General features: G+C 37.5%; 1 protein-coding gene across 1 annotated transcript in view; it reads right to left on the minus strand.

Annotated features, from left to right (window-relative positions):
- Nucleotides 1-3,570: 3,570 nt before the first annotated feature.
- PDCD10 (programmed cell death 10) overlaps nucleotides 3,571-12,451 on the minus strand; it is a 46,642-nt gene continuing 37,761 nt past the window's right edge. Inside the window, exons 5-8 of the mRNA XM_075547003.1 lie at nucleotides 11,898-12,024; nucleotides 7,892-7,970; nucleotides 7,526-7,608; nucleotides 3,571-4,039 (exon numbers count right to left, since the gene is read on the minus strand). Coding sequence (XP_075403118.1) covers nucleotides 3,958-4,039; nucleotides 7,526-7,608; nucleotides 7,892-7,970; nucleotides 11,898-12,024 — 371 coding nt within the window. The 3' untranslated portion in view covers nucleotides 3,571-3,957. The remainder of the gene's footprint in view (nucleotides 4,040-7,525; nucleotides 7,609-7,891; nucleotides 7,971-11,897; nucleotides 12,025-12,451) is intronic.

The following is a 12,451-nucleotide window of genomic DNA, read 5'->3' on the forward strand; positions in this document are numbered from 1 at the left end:
AAGAGTTGTACATGCCCCCGATAAAATGATTTAAAAAAGAAAAAAAGTAAGTTTACTTTCTTCAAAACATTAAACAGTCCTCAAAAAGAAAGAAAGCAGCACACACATCAAGACGTAAGCAAAGAGTAAAACAAGAAACCACAAGTTGGGAAAAACATTTAGCAATTACACAATGGCCAAGGGACTATTTACTAAAATCTGTATAATTCTGCTTTCTTTTCAATTCAGAGTGTTCTGTCTTATGTGAATTGATATCTTCTGAATATAAAATTAATTAATTATACCTCAAAACAGCTACAAGTAGAACATATCCTTTCTACCCAGCATCCTGAGAATACTCTACACCCAGGATATTACTATCAAGAAACAGGGAGATCTCCTAGAAACATTAGGCTCATAGATGGCAAAATGGCTTAGACATCTTCCCAGAGAAATAAGTTTCTCTTAAAGATATTTGATTTTTTTGATTCTTAGTCTCCTAAATTGTGAAAATGTTTATATTTATTAAAGTCATCCAAATTTTGTATGTCTTCTATAGCAATGCAAGATAACTAAGATGGGTCTATTAGAAATAACTAACTAAAATGTAAGATATTCTTAATTATATACTTAATAAAAACAACGAACATGAAAAAAAAATGAGTCCCAGTCTTGGAAAGCCACAGGGGCAGTTCTCCCCTGACCTTTAGGGTCGCTGTGAGCTGGCACCAGCCGGAGGGCGGTGAGGTTGGTTTTAGTTGTATCACTACCTTACGGGAAAAATACAATCATGGAAATCGGAAACATTCATTCCTTACAATGTCTACTAATGCAATACCTGATCACAACATAGATATAATATTGCAGGGAACACGCTACCAAGGCTATTATTGGATTAACAAAATTTTAGAATACTGACAGTGAATTTTAAAAGTGTATATCAATATTAAATTTACTCTATGATAACCATAGGAATAGCACTATTTTGAAGATGACAAATTAACTGCAAGTGGTCCAAAGGAGGGGAAATGTGTACAGAAAGGTGAACAGAACAAGGAAATGATCAAACAAAAAGGGGAAAATGTTAGGCAGCAGGTAAATTTGGATGAATTGTATGGGTGCTTATGATTACTTTTACGCAAATTTCATAAAAATTTAGGAATTTTCCATCAAAAGCTTTTTAAAATTTTGAAAGAAGTGAGATTGGGTGACAATGTATGCCTTTACAAAGTAATTACAGCAATCAACTTTAAAAAGAAAAACGACCATTTTTTGTTATTTAAAAATATAAGTATACATAAAAAATATATAAGGATTAAGCATTTTTCAGAATTGAACTATAGCAAATAACAAGTTTCAAACCACCGACTTTAGGCCTAGCAATTGATATTTAACTGTGTTACAGACTTAATGTTAGTATTAGGACATAGGTATCCTAAATAAGGTGGAACTTTGGCAATGGAAGCAATAAAATATAGAGTATACTTTGGAGACAAATGTTGAATTCAAATTTTGGGTCTGGTAGTTAATCACTTACGTAACCCAAGCTTTCCAAACTGGGTCCCTGAATTGTAAGGCACTGAACTGTCAAATTAATTTAAAGATATATTTCTACAACAATGTTTCACATGGGTACTCAGCTTATTTGTGATCATTAGGTTTTGGGTCAAGTGGTTGGCTCAGGATTTTCAGTGACTTGGCAGGTAACACCTAGTTATTGCTATGGCCTGACCTAATACAATGTAATCTCATTTAATCAGTTGTAAATCACCCTAACAGTATAAAATTAGGATAGAAAGCAACACCCTAAGCTTGCTTGCTTTTTGCTGAGTCTGGATCCTACATATGGCTCACTGACCTCTGATTTTGGGATTTGAGCCAAAGCCTGTCTTTTGACCTTGGATTCATTTGCCTGTCAGTGGTCTGCCGGCCAATTTTGGGTTCTTCAACCTCCGCAATTTCCCAAGTCAGGAAGAAGGCTTGGAGAAGACCCATGTCTAACATTTAACCCATGGACTTGGAACCTGTCTAGTACACTTTTCTTAAGTGTGTGTGTGTGCGCGCGCACACACACAAACACACACAGCATGCCAATTATTTTACTTCTCTAGAGAACCCAGTCTAAGACAGTATCCGTTTCCTTTCTGGTGGTTACCCTTCTGCTCTCTGGAAATGTGTCTGACTAGGGCCACACCGGCCCTTTTCCATATTCATCCAAACCCAGTCCATTAAAACTATATAAGACATTAATGTATCTAAAGCATAATCTTTTTCCTGTCAGCATATTTCATGAAAACAGAAGCTAGAGATGTTGGAGAGTGGTATAAAGAGTTTAAGAAACACACAAACCAAATTCACTGCTGTGGCGTCAACTCAAACGCAGTGACCCCACAGCACAGGGCAGAACTGCCCTGGAAGGTTTCCGAGACGGCAACTCTTTACAGAGCGAAAAGCCTCGTCTTTCTTTCAAGAAGTCCAAAGGCTTAAAAAAAACTGCTGATCTCTGGTATGTGTATTAACTGCGAGTTATGGCAAGAAGCGTACATAAATAGGTTTATGTAAGAAAACGCTGCTGCTAGAAAATGAACCACAAAAAGCGTATCTCCTCATCTTCACTGACTGGCTATCTATTTACATCTAAAGTGAATGACAGTTTATGGATAAAATGGCATCAATCGCCAATTCTATTTGCTTTACTGACTATGTCTTTTTGAAGAAAAATTGAGTCAGTGAAATATTCATAAGTAGTGATATTTTATCAAACCGTCTCCTAGAATTTGTTTCTTTCTAAGACTTCCTGTTTATATTTAACAAGATGGCTACTTCTATATTGTCAATGAAATGAGTTTTTAAATGGAAAAAAGCTCTTAAATAACTAAGTCACAAAATAAAATAATATTGCCAGCAGAAATTCAGTATAATATTCAAAATCATCATAGAAGATGAGCATATTTTGATTTTTCCCCTTTTGTTTTATAATTTTAAAATGGAATCACAACATGAATACTCTACAAAACTTCCTTAAAACTTTTCCATAATGAAACAAAATTGCATATATTTTAAGATTCTACTAGGGGGCTTCAAAAAGTTCCTGGAAAAATTTTATAATCTTTTAATTTCATTCACAAAATTTTTAAGGTCCTGTTTTGTATAATAATCACACTCATGACAATTTCAAAACAGGGAGGGAGTAGCTTCAAATTATTATCAACTGTAGCTATTTGGGGGGGGGGGGGGAATGTGCCCAGCACACAGGAAAGAATTTCTGAGTCAACTCTACATTGCCAGAGTCCACAGTGGCAATGATAGTTGAAGATACCATAAAACCAGCATTCTTTTCTCACAAGTCTCTTTAAATAAATCCCAAATAATGAAAATATATTCGGTACCTCAGATGACAGAATAATTAGCACAAATATTCCACTGATGACATTTTGCCCAAGTACTAAGGACAAGAAAAGGGGTGTTTGCTCATGGATAACCCAACGGTTCTTCAGACTTCCTACCATGTTGTCTTGGTCTTCCAGGCACACACAAGCACACATCACAAACGGAGGTTCTTCAAATAAGGAAATATTTAACAGATGTAAACTATTTATTGAATATTTGCCACCAAATATTGTTAAATACATAATCTTGCAGCATATCGCTTTCAAGTTAAAATGTCAGAAACAAACACCAATATTTACAATTCTTTTAAGGAATGTTATATAATGACACATTAAGGCGTAAATTCTTTTGGCTTATAATTCTTAAAAGAATGATAATAGCAAAAGTGATGCAAAATCTTCAGTGTGAGATTATGATTAAGCTACATTTTACAAAAATATGGTGTAAGATGGCAATAATCCCATTCAACATCCTGTATTAGGCCCCTTCAGGAGGGACTGATAATTTATACAGTCAAACTTTAAAATTTACAGATAAAGGCAGTTCAATACTGCCACTGAGAAATACATCTCTTAACATATACAACGTTCAGGCCACAGTTTTGAAGGTCTGAAGTATCAAGTTGGTTTGATGAATTAGTCGGTTGGCACTTATGAACACATTTATTGCCCTGTTAAAAACAAAAACAAACATTAATCTCTCAAACACACCCCAAACCCCACTCTTTATAAATATGAATACTTAATGTCATCCAACAATGAAGTTGATTTATTATGAAGCCATCAAGAAGAGCCAAAAGAAAATTTAGCATTGAGTTTCAGTCATAGCTTTCATTCCAGTTTGGCATTTAATGGCATCATTTGAGAATATCTAGGAATTACTGCCCCCTGGTGGTTATGGCTGGCAATAGGCTGCTGGAGGGCTACTACTGATCTCATTCACTGCCAGTGGGTCTTCAATATCGACTCGAAAGTGACCCTATAAGACAGGGAACAACTGCCCCCAGCGGCTTCTGAGGAAGTAATTCTTTGTGGGAACAGAAAGTACTGTCTTCCTCCCTTGTAGAAGCTAGTAGTTTCAAACTGCCAACCTTGCTAATCACAGCCCAGGCTAATAGTAAGGGGCATGTTTAACAAATGGAGTTTATTTGCAGATGTAACATGTGATTGGTCAAATAGGAAGGTTCAATGTGGTCTCCAGCCATAACTTCAAATGATGAGAAACAGGAAAAAGGTATTTAGCTTTTAATTTGATTCATCCCAAACCTTACTTTCAAAAACCTTTGAAATAAAAAATTGAGAATTGCTAGCTACTTTTACAAAATTTCTTTCTCTAAAACGAAACAATCGAGCGGTTGTCAAAAATTGACAACAATTGTTTTTACAAATAGCTTAGTATTCTATCATGTGCTCCCACAGAGCCGGTTTATGGAGCTGGGGCAGAGAGAACACCTAGACTCATGCTGTGAGCTTATCCAGTAACACGGCTAAAGCTTACAATGCCACTCTGGCAATCTTCAAAAAGCAGGGACCAAGAAGAACTAGTTGAATCAACACAAATTCACTCTTCTATAGAGGGAGGGAGGGAGGGAAGGAAGGAAAGCAGGAAGGAAAGGCAGGCAGGTAGATAGGTTCCGGTCACTATTTGTACTTCTCGGTGTGGAGGAACAAACAAACATAAAGTGGAGAGCACAATATTCATTTACCAAGAGTAACAATTGAAGCTGCTGCTGAATGGAGAAAAAGTAACAAGGGGCTAAGAATATATATGCAGGGTAAATAACCTCAGATTAATCGTAGGCACTAAGTGAATTTCTACCTTTCAACTTGTTCATTCTATTATCGTCCTTAATCACAATAAAAATAATGATCCATTAAGTAAATCATGCTTTTAATGTGTTTTTAGTTAGGTGACTATAGGGGACCTAAGAAAAGCAGATGCAAGTTTATTTTCAGAACACACCTGCCAACGTGATAAAAATAATCCTTCAGGGGCATTTTCCCCAGATAACCTTAGTCGGAGCACGAAACAACCTAAAACTACTAATAAAATTTAGCTTGACATCTTTAATACATATATAAACATAAGCATTACAACATGTTTGCAGTGTTACTAGAACTTTAAAAACTAGGAAAAAACCAATTATTTTATTATGGTATGACATGATGTTTGCGGTTCCTACCAGTTGGGGCTAAAATAACACATCATGTAGACTATTTTTCTGACTCTAAAAACGATGATGAGATGGTTACGAGTTGGGTTGAATTCAGTTACACCAAGGGAGGAGGTAATAAAAATTTTCCGTGAACTTTTGGTAGCCCCCAGATGTGTGTACACGTAAAAACACAAAAAAAGTATGCTTTTCTCGAATTATAAAAGTTACCTATGTACTTTAGAAACTCTGAGGAAATAAACGAAAGGATAAACAGCCCCGGGGGCACCTTGGTTAAGAACTTGGCTGCCCCGTGGAAGAGCAGTGGTTTTAAGGCTCCTCCATGCTGGAAGGTTAGGCTGGGAAACCCCAGGGCAGCGCCACTCTGTCATCCAGGTGCGTCCTAGGAGTTGAGATTGGACTAGAAGGCAATGGGCTTTTGGTTTGGTCTTTCAGCTATTTTGTCTATTAGCACTCTTCTTGAGAAGAATCTCTATCTTCAGTAGTGACTTACACCGACCCAGCACAGATTTCAGAATGGCAAATTTACATTTTGAATGCGTTTCCTTTTTACAAGATGACACTTTTAAAGCAACCTTAACTTCCCTCCTCCCAGGTGAGTGGATCACAAGCGTGCAGCGTTTAAAAACACCTAATAACCTGGCCCGACTCCAACTCAGTACAATTCGTATTTCTGAGGGTGACGTAAGATTCAAATAACACGCACAGAAATAAAGGAATACATCTCTATGCTTCTCTATTGTGCAATCCTGCTTCTGTACTACCACAGCTGTGAGGAGCAGGTCTGGAGAGATTTGAAATACTTCCCATCTGGTCCCTTAAAAAAATACCAGCCAATTTCAGTTCTAGCCTAGAGCTATGGCTAGAGGAAGCACCATTCCTTTGCTATTCCAACCAGTCTACCTGACTTACTCATCTCCTTGAGCATTAACAGAATAATAACCAGTTGCCACCATAATCAGCTCCTCCCAGGGACCCCTCAAAGAACTGGAACTTCGCTCCACACGGTATTGCACATATTCCCCCACCAAATTGTCAATTTTTTCTCTCTTCAGTTTCAATAACCCCACCACACAAAACAAACCAACCAAGCACACAATACACTGTTGTGGTGGAGGTTTACACCTAAGGTGTAAATGCAGTAAGAAGGTTCAAAGGCAATAATGTCTACACAAATTACACAGAATAACTCAAGGTCGCAGTCTCACAGGGAGACTACTCTAGTCTGGGCCAGCCCAGAAAGTCTGGATTTTATTAAAGAGAATTGAGGTTGTGTTCTGTATTTTTCCCCTATCTGAGAAGATCTATGTATTGTAGCCCTGATCATCAGTAGGGTTTGCACTGGCTGGTTTTTCAGAAGTAGCTAGCTGGACTTGCTTCTGAAATGCCTCTGAGCAGACTCGAGCCCCTAACCTTTTGATTGTCGAGAGAAAGCTTAACCATTTGTGCCACCAAGGGACTCCAACAATATAATAATTTATTTTGACAGTATTAACAGTGTGGTAGTTACATAATTTCATTTCAACGTGAAGAGATACAGTGTAAGGGTGGAATCTAGCCTGTCAATCAGGTCACAGCTCGATGGTGCCTTCTTGTGGACATGACCTCCTCATAAGGAGAGTCCTTCCTGGGAACCTCCCTTTCCCTCTCTGCCTTCACCCTCCTGTTGAGGGGCCGCATAGACCTGTGCAAGCCCTGTGAGCTGGTCACCGCCATCTGATCCACACGACTCTGCACCCACCGGCTTCCTAGCTTCCTGCACTCTGTATCATCGCATGTGGCTGCGTAACTCTGCAGAGGGACTTATGGGCTAGTATCGGACTTATGGACTTGATGTGGAATGGGCTGTTTTCTTGATATAAAGATCTGATACAAATGAGTGACTCTGGATTTCTTTCTCTCCTCATGGCAGCCCAACACAAACAGCACATAAAATTACATACTTCATTTTAAAAGAAAAGTACAATAAATGACAGTACTTACTTGCCGTCCTTAAAATAAGTTTTCAGAGTGTCACTGAAACTTTTGGAGTACTTTACAAATTCTTTCTTTTGGTGTTCAAGTGCCTATACACATTAAAAAAAATTACAAAATAAAATAACAGATAAATCAAGTCAAAACCAGGAGATCACACAGCAAATAGGATGAACTTTGCATTTTAGGAAAGTATTTTCAGGAGTGTTTACTTAAATACATATAATAGACAGCATATCTAATTCAAGGAGAAACACACTGGTTAATAGTATAAAACTATTTCCAGTGATAAAAATTTATTCATATTTAATTCAATAGAACAAAGTGCAAACCAACACAGAAGTTGACAACTAACAAAGCTTCTTCTACACTTACCCTGCGATTCTGGTATTGATATTTTTTGAAGACATTATTCACTGTGTCAAGAAGTTCTTTTATTGCACTAGCTATATCCCTGTGGAGAAATGGGGGACAAAATCCCCCCAAATCAGCTTTATTTAGAAATTTGCATATATTTCCATATACTTTAAGTTAATCATTAATAATCAATCACACACTACAAAGGAGAGGGTGTTTCAGACTATACTCTTCTGTTATTCTGACATATCTTGAACTGATGGCCAAACACTGATACCAAATTTCCTAAATCAGTGTTAGTAGTATGCTTTTCAAATTTATAGCAAGGTAAACACACCTCAGCCTTCCTGCCGGTATCCAAGCTACTGCAGTCTCCTCTTTTGATGTCTCATGAACAATTTGATAAAATGCTCCTATTACACGGAACTCATCTTGTAGTTACTAACGCTTCAAGTTTCATAAGCAACAGTCGTGATGTTTACAAGAAAATATTTCCTCCACACACTCAGCTTTTCTCACTTCCCTTCTATCTAAACAGTGAGTATCCATCCTCTCCTTACAAACCTATGCGGTCACTATTTCCTTGGGAAAATATATTTAAATTCCTGGCAGTCGATATCAGAATATTCTTCTGCCTTAACCTTTCCAGCAGCCATCCTTTGACTATATACACATCAACACCCCCGCTCCTTTCCAAAGAGAAGAAATCTATAAAATTATTTGAGCCGATTCGTCCAAGAGGCTCCTTGTCTTTTATATCTCTGCCCTTTTCAACTGCCCATTCTAACTTCACAGTAATTTTTTCTGTCCTGTCAAACTGAACTTGATGTAATTCTGCATTCTCAAACAGTCTAACATTTTCTAAAGCATCTTCTTTCTACTCTCTCAGCTTTGAATCGCTACAAAACATTTGCTGTTCAAATATAATACAGGTATGAAATTCCAAACCATCCTGACTTTAGCACAAATGTCATATTTCAGTAACTTCTTACCTAAAACACTTCAGCTTTATTACTAAGGGGAAAAAGAAAGCAAGCTCAGTTTCCAGACTTTGCTGGGGGGGGGGGGGGGGGGAGAGGGTGTGTGTGATCACAGGAAATTTTCTAGTAAATAAGCATATGGGAAGTCTAAGAATTGCAACTAGTTGGATTTTGGTATATATGAAAAAAACAAACAACAGCCCTCCTCCCCACAACACACACACCCATTTTAGCTTATTCTAGAATAGTTAGGGAATGTAAAAAATATCTGGTTTGAGCATTATGCTCTTTTAACAACTATCTGTATTAGATTTAAGTGGCAACTCAAAGATTAGAAAGGAATCGTTGGAGGACTGAGTTTGGTCAGGGAGAGTAGGGAAGAACTTGAGAAGAGGAGGCTGGGAATGGCTGCAGAATTTGAGGAATGTAATCACTGTCACTGATTTGGCCATGTAGAAACTGAATTGACATATTTTGCTGCCGAGATTTTCAACAGCAACAAGAAAATAAAATTTAAGAAAAAGAATTGTTAATCAAAACAAAAAATATATATTAGACGTAGGATGAGCATTAAAATATTCAAATGGGGCAATAGTGTTACATAAAAAATGACATCTGTCTACTCATGCATTTCCTTTGACTTTGGTAATAGAAGGTTTAGGTTATATAACTGTTCCTTTCACTCATTTTCAAAGCAAGTAGAATCCTTACGTGTTGCTGTGAGGGGCAAGAATGTACCATTGGTTAAAAAAAGTGATGTCATGAGAACAACCTATTAACTGAGAGGGAAAAAAAAAACCCCTTAATTTCAACAACAAAAAAGCCAAAGCTCTGAATATTCAAGGTTTTTCTAAACCCACAATGAGGGCTATTTAAAACAGAATATAATGGAGGAAATTACACAGTGATCAGGCAATTCGCTGTTTATACAAAGCTCACTTTGCAATACACTTTAATCTACTCCTAAAAAAGGAATGGTAGAAATGTGCATTTAGGACTCATCCAGAAGATGAGACATGCTGTCCACTACACATAAAAGTTAGAGGCAACGTTCCATTAATCAGAAAAATGGTTCTCTAGCTAAGCACCGCCACTCATGGGAGGTAGGGCAGAGGGGAGCGGTTGCTAAACCACAAACTTACTAATACAGCCTTTGGAAACCTCCCTGTACCTTAAAAAAGGAAAAAATAATAAATAGAAATGCTTCCCAAGAGGTTCAGCTGGTGAACTGTTTGGGATCATGAAGTCAGGGTTAGATTCATTACTAGCCACAAAGCTTTACGAAGAACTCTACTGATCAAGACTGTTGTTTCCAGGTCTAACCTTGGATGTAGCATGAGGCAAAAGAAGCTACCTGGGGATATATTTCCTCTGAGAAGAACTCAGCAACAGAATAATACTTCAGGCCACGAAATAAGCAAAGAACAGCCGCAAGTGCCAGAAAACAGCTAGAGTATATATATGTATCTAGGGACTAGGCATTGTCTAGACTTTGTGGGTTTTGAGTCAGGGGACAGAAAGTGTGGGCATCATGGGAAGAAATTTAGCAATTTACAGCTAATTAGTGAGAGCAACTTTTGGGAATCAGGTATTTTGAAAGAAGGAAGCACAACAGACATTAGATGAAATGTAAATAACAGCTTATAAAAAACTTGCATGGAATGTCTACTCATGCCACTGAAATCTGCCCACTAGAGGCCTTTAAAAACACTCTAAAGCATAAGTTCACAAACTTATTTGGTTTACAATCTCCTTTCGAAGTGGGGGGATTACTCAGTGACTCCTGACAATTAAGACTTTTGTATTACAGCCCACGATTCATGGTAAAGTGTACACATGTGCTTCTGCAGTCCCACTGGGTCATTCACGTAGAAATGCGGCTCGAAAGGAACATTATTCTTGTGCTGTATGTATGTAGCTTGGTCTGGACAGGACACTGCTGGAAACCTTATTTGAAGATAACATGAAATGTTCAATTAATCAAGAGAATGTCTACAATTTTGTTTATTGGATCACCTTTCCTAATCAACTCTACTGTGAGGGGAGAAAAACAAACTGCATTTCACAATCATGGCTGGTCCTGTATGTGCCACGAATGCCTATCTCCTGTGCTGCTACTTCAGACGTCACTTCTAATCCTCACAATTACCTTCCTACCCAGAGATACAGACTAAAATCACAGAAACTAGCCTCTGGATCCAAGGTCACGCAGAAAAATGTTGTACTGGAAATTCAAATTTTTGTCTGCTAGCATATTAAAATATACCTAAGTGCTTGTTAGTATCAGGAATCTTTTTGTCTGCTTTCGTATAACTTATAGCAGCACACACAATACTTGGTGTAGTAGGGATCGGGTATGCTGATTGAAAAATAGTGTTACAATAAGGGATGAAGAATATAACTAGTTTAAATAGAAATTAAAATATTTTATTAAAGAAGTATGATAGGAATTTCACAGTATGTTGTGCCCGATAAACTATTTTGGTATGATTTTAAATCACCCTCATAAATTTGTCAAACAATCATCAGTAATAACAGCACCTACTGTAATACATCGATATGTATAACAGTGAGACAAATAACTATACCGTAAGTATTTATGCTAGTTTATGCAAGGCTGAATTGTATTTTAAAAGATAAGGCATATACCAGCAAACTTTTCATTGCAAATGTACCGGGCTAAAATTTTATCACCACTAAATTTAATTCAGTTGTAGAGACTACATTTCAGAAAACAGAACTGAAATCTTACTACTGCCCCATTAAATGAGATGCAAGACTCTATTCAGCTTCAGCCAATGACTTAGGCCAAGACTTGGGTTCTTTATCTCAACTTCCTTATGACTACGTACAGCTGAAATAAAACGGCTTCCCCAACTACACAGGAGGGCAGCACCCTAACCTCCTCACCGTCCATGGGTCAGGGTACTTAACCGGTCAAAATAGCGTGATATTAATGTTATAACCAATTTAAAACATCTAGAATGATTGGTTCTGCTGAAATACTTAGGAAAAAAACTCAAAATAAAAAAAATATAACTTACTTGATTGTCTGCAAAAACCTCACTCTGTCATTGATCTCATCCGGGATCTTACTGAGGATTTGCTTCAGTGCGCGTGCCTTTTCATTGAGGTCCTGGAACTCAGGTTCTGGTCGTTCAATCATATACTCTGATAAAATAAGTGCATGATAAAAAAAAAAAACGCAAGTCTAAGAATGCTCAACCTTAGTTACAGATGAAGGGAGAGGCCAGAAAGTTACAAAAGATAATGCCATAAGCAGAGTTTGCTGGACTTCAGCTTAGCAACAATGCTAGGGTTTCAGCCCAGTAGAATCGCATTCTTTTTGGAGGTAAATGAAAACCAGCCTTGAAAGGGGGCAGGAGGCGTAGTCAGCTTCACCAGCCCCCAAAGTTACACTACAGAGGGCCTTCCAATGATGGTCTTCATAAGGAAAGCAAAGGCAGTGTCAACTACAGAGAAGAGTTTAATTATTTAAAGTTCTACATTGAACAATGACCCATCATTGATCTGAGCTCCCAAATCCAACCAACTAGAACCTAAAGTAAATTTGTGATCTCTCAATTAAGAGCACAGG

This window comes from Tenrec ecaudatus, chromosome 4 (genome assembly GCF_050624435.1).
Source record: "Tenrec ecaudatus isolate mTenEca1 chromosome 4, mTenEca1.hap1, whole genome shotgun sequence".
Classification (NCBI taxonomy): domain Eukaryota; kingdom Metazoa; phylum Chordata; class Mammalia; order Afrosoricida; family Tenrecidae; genus Tenrec; species Tenrec ecaudatus.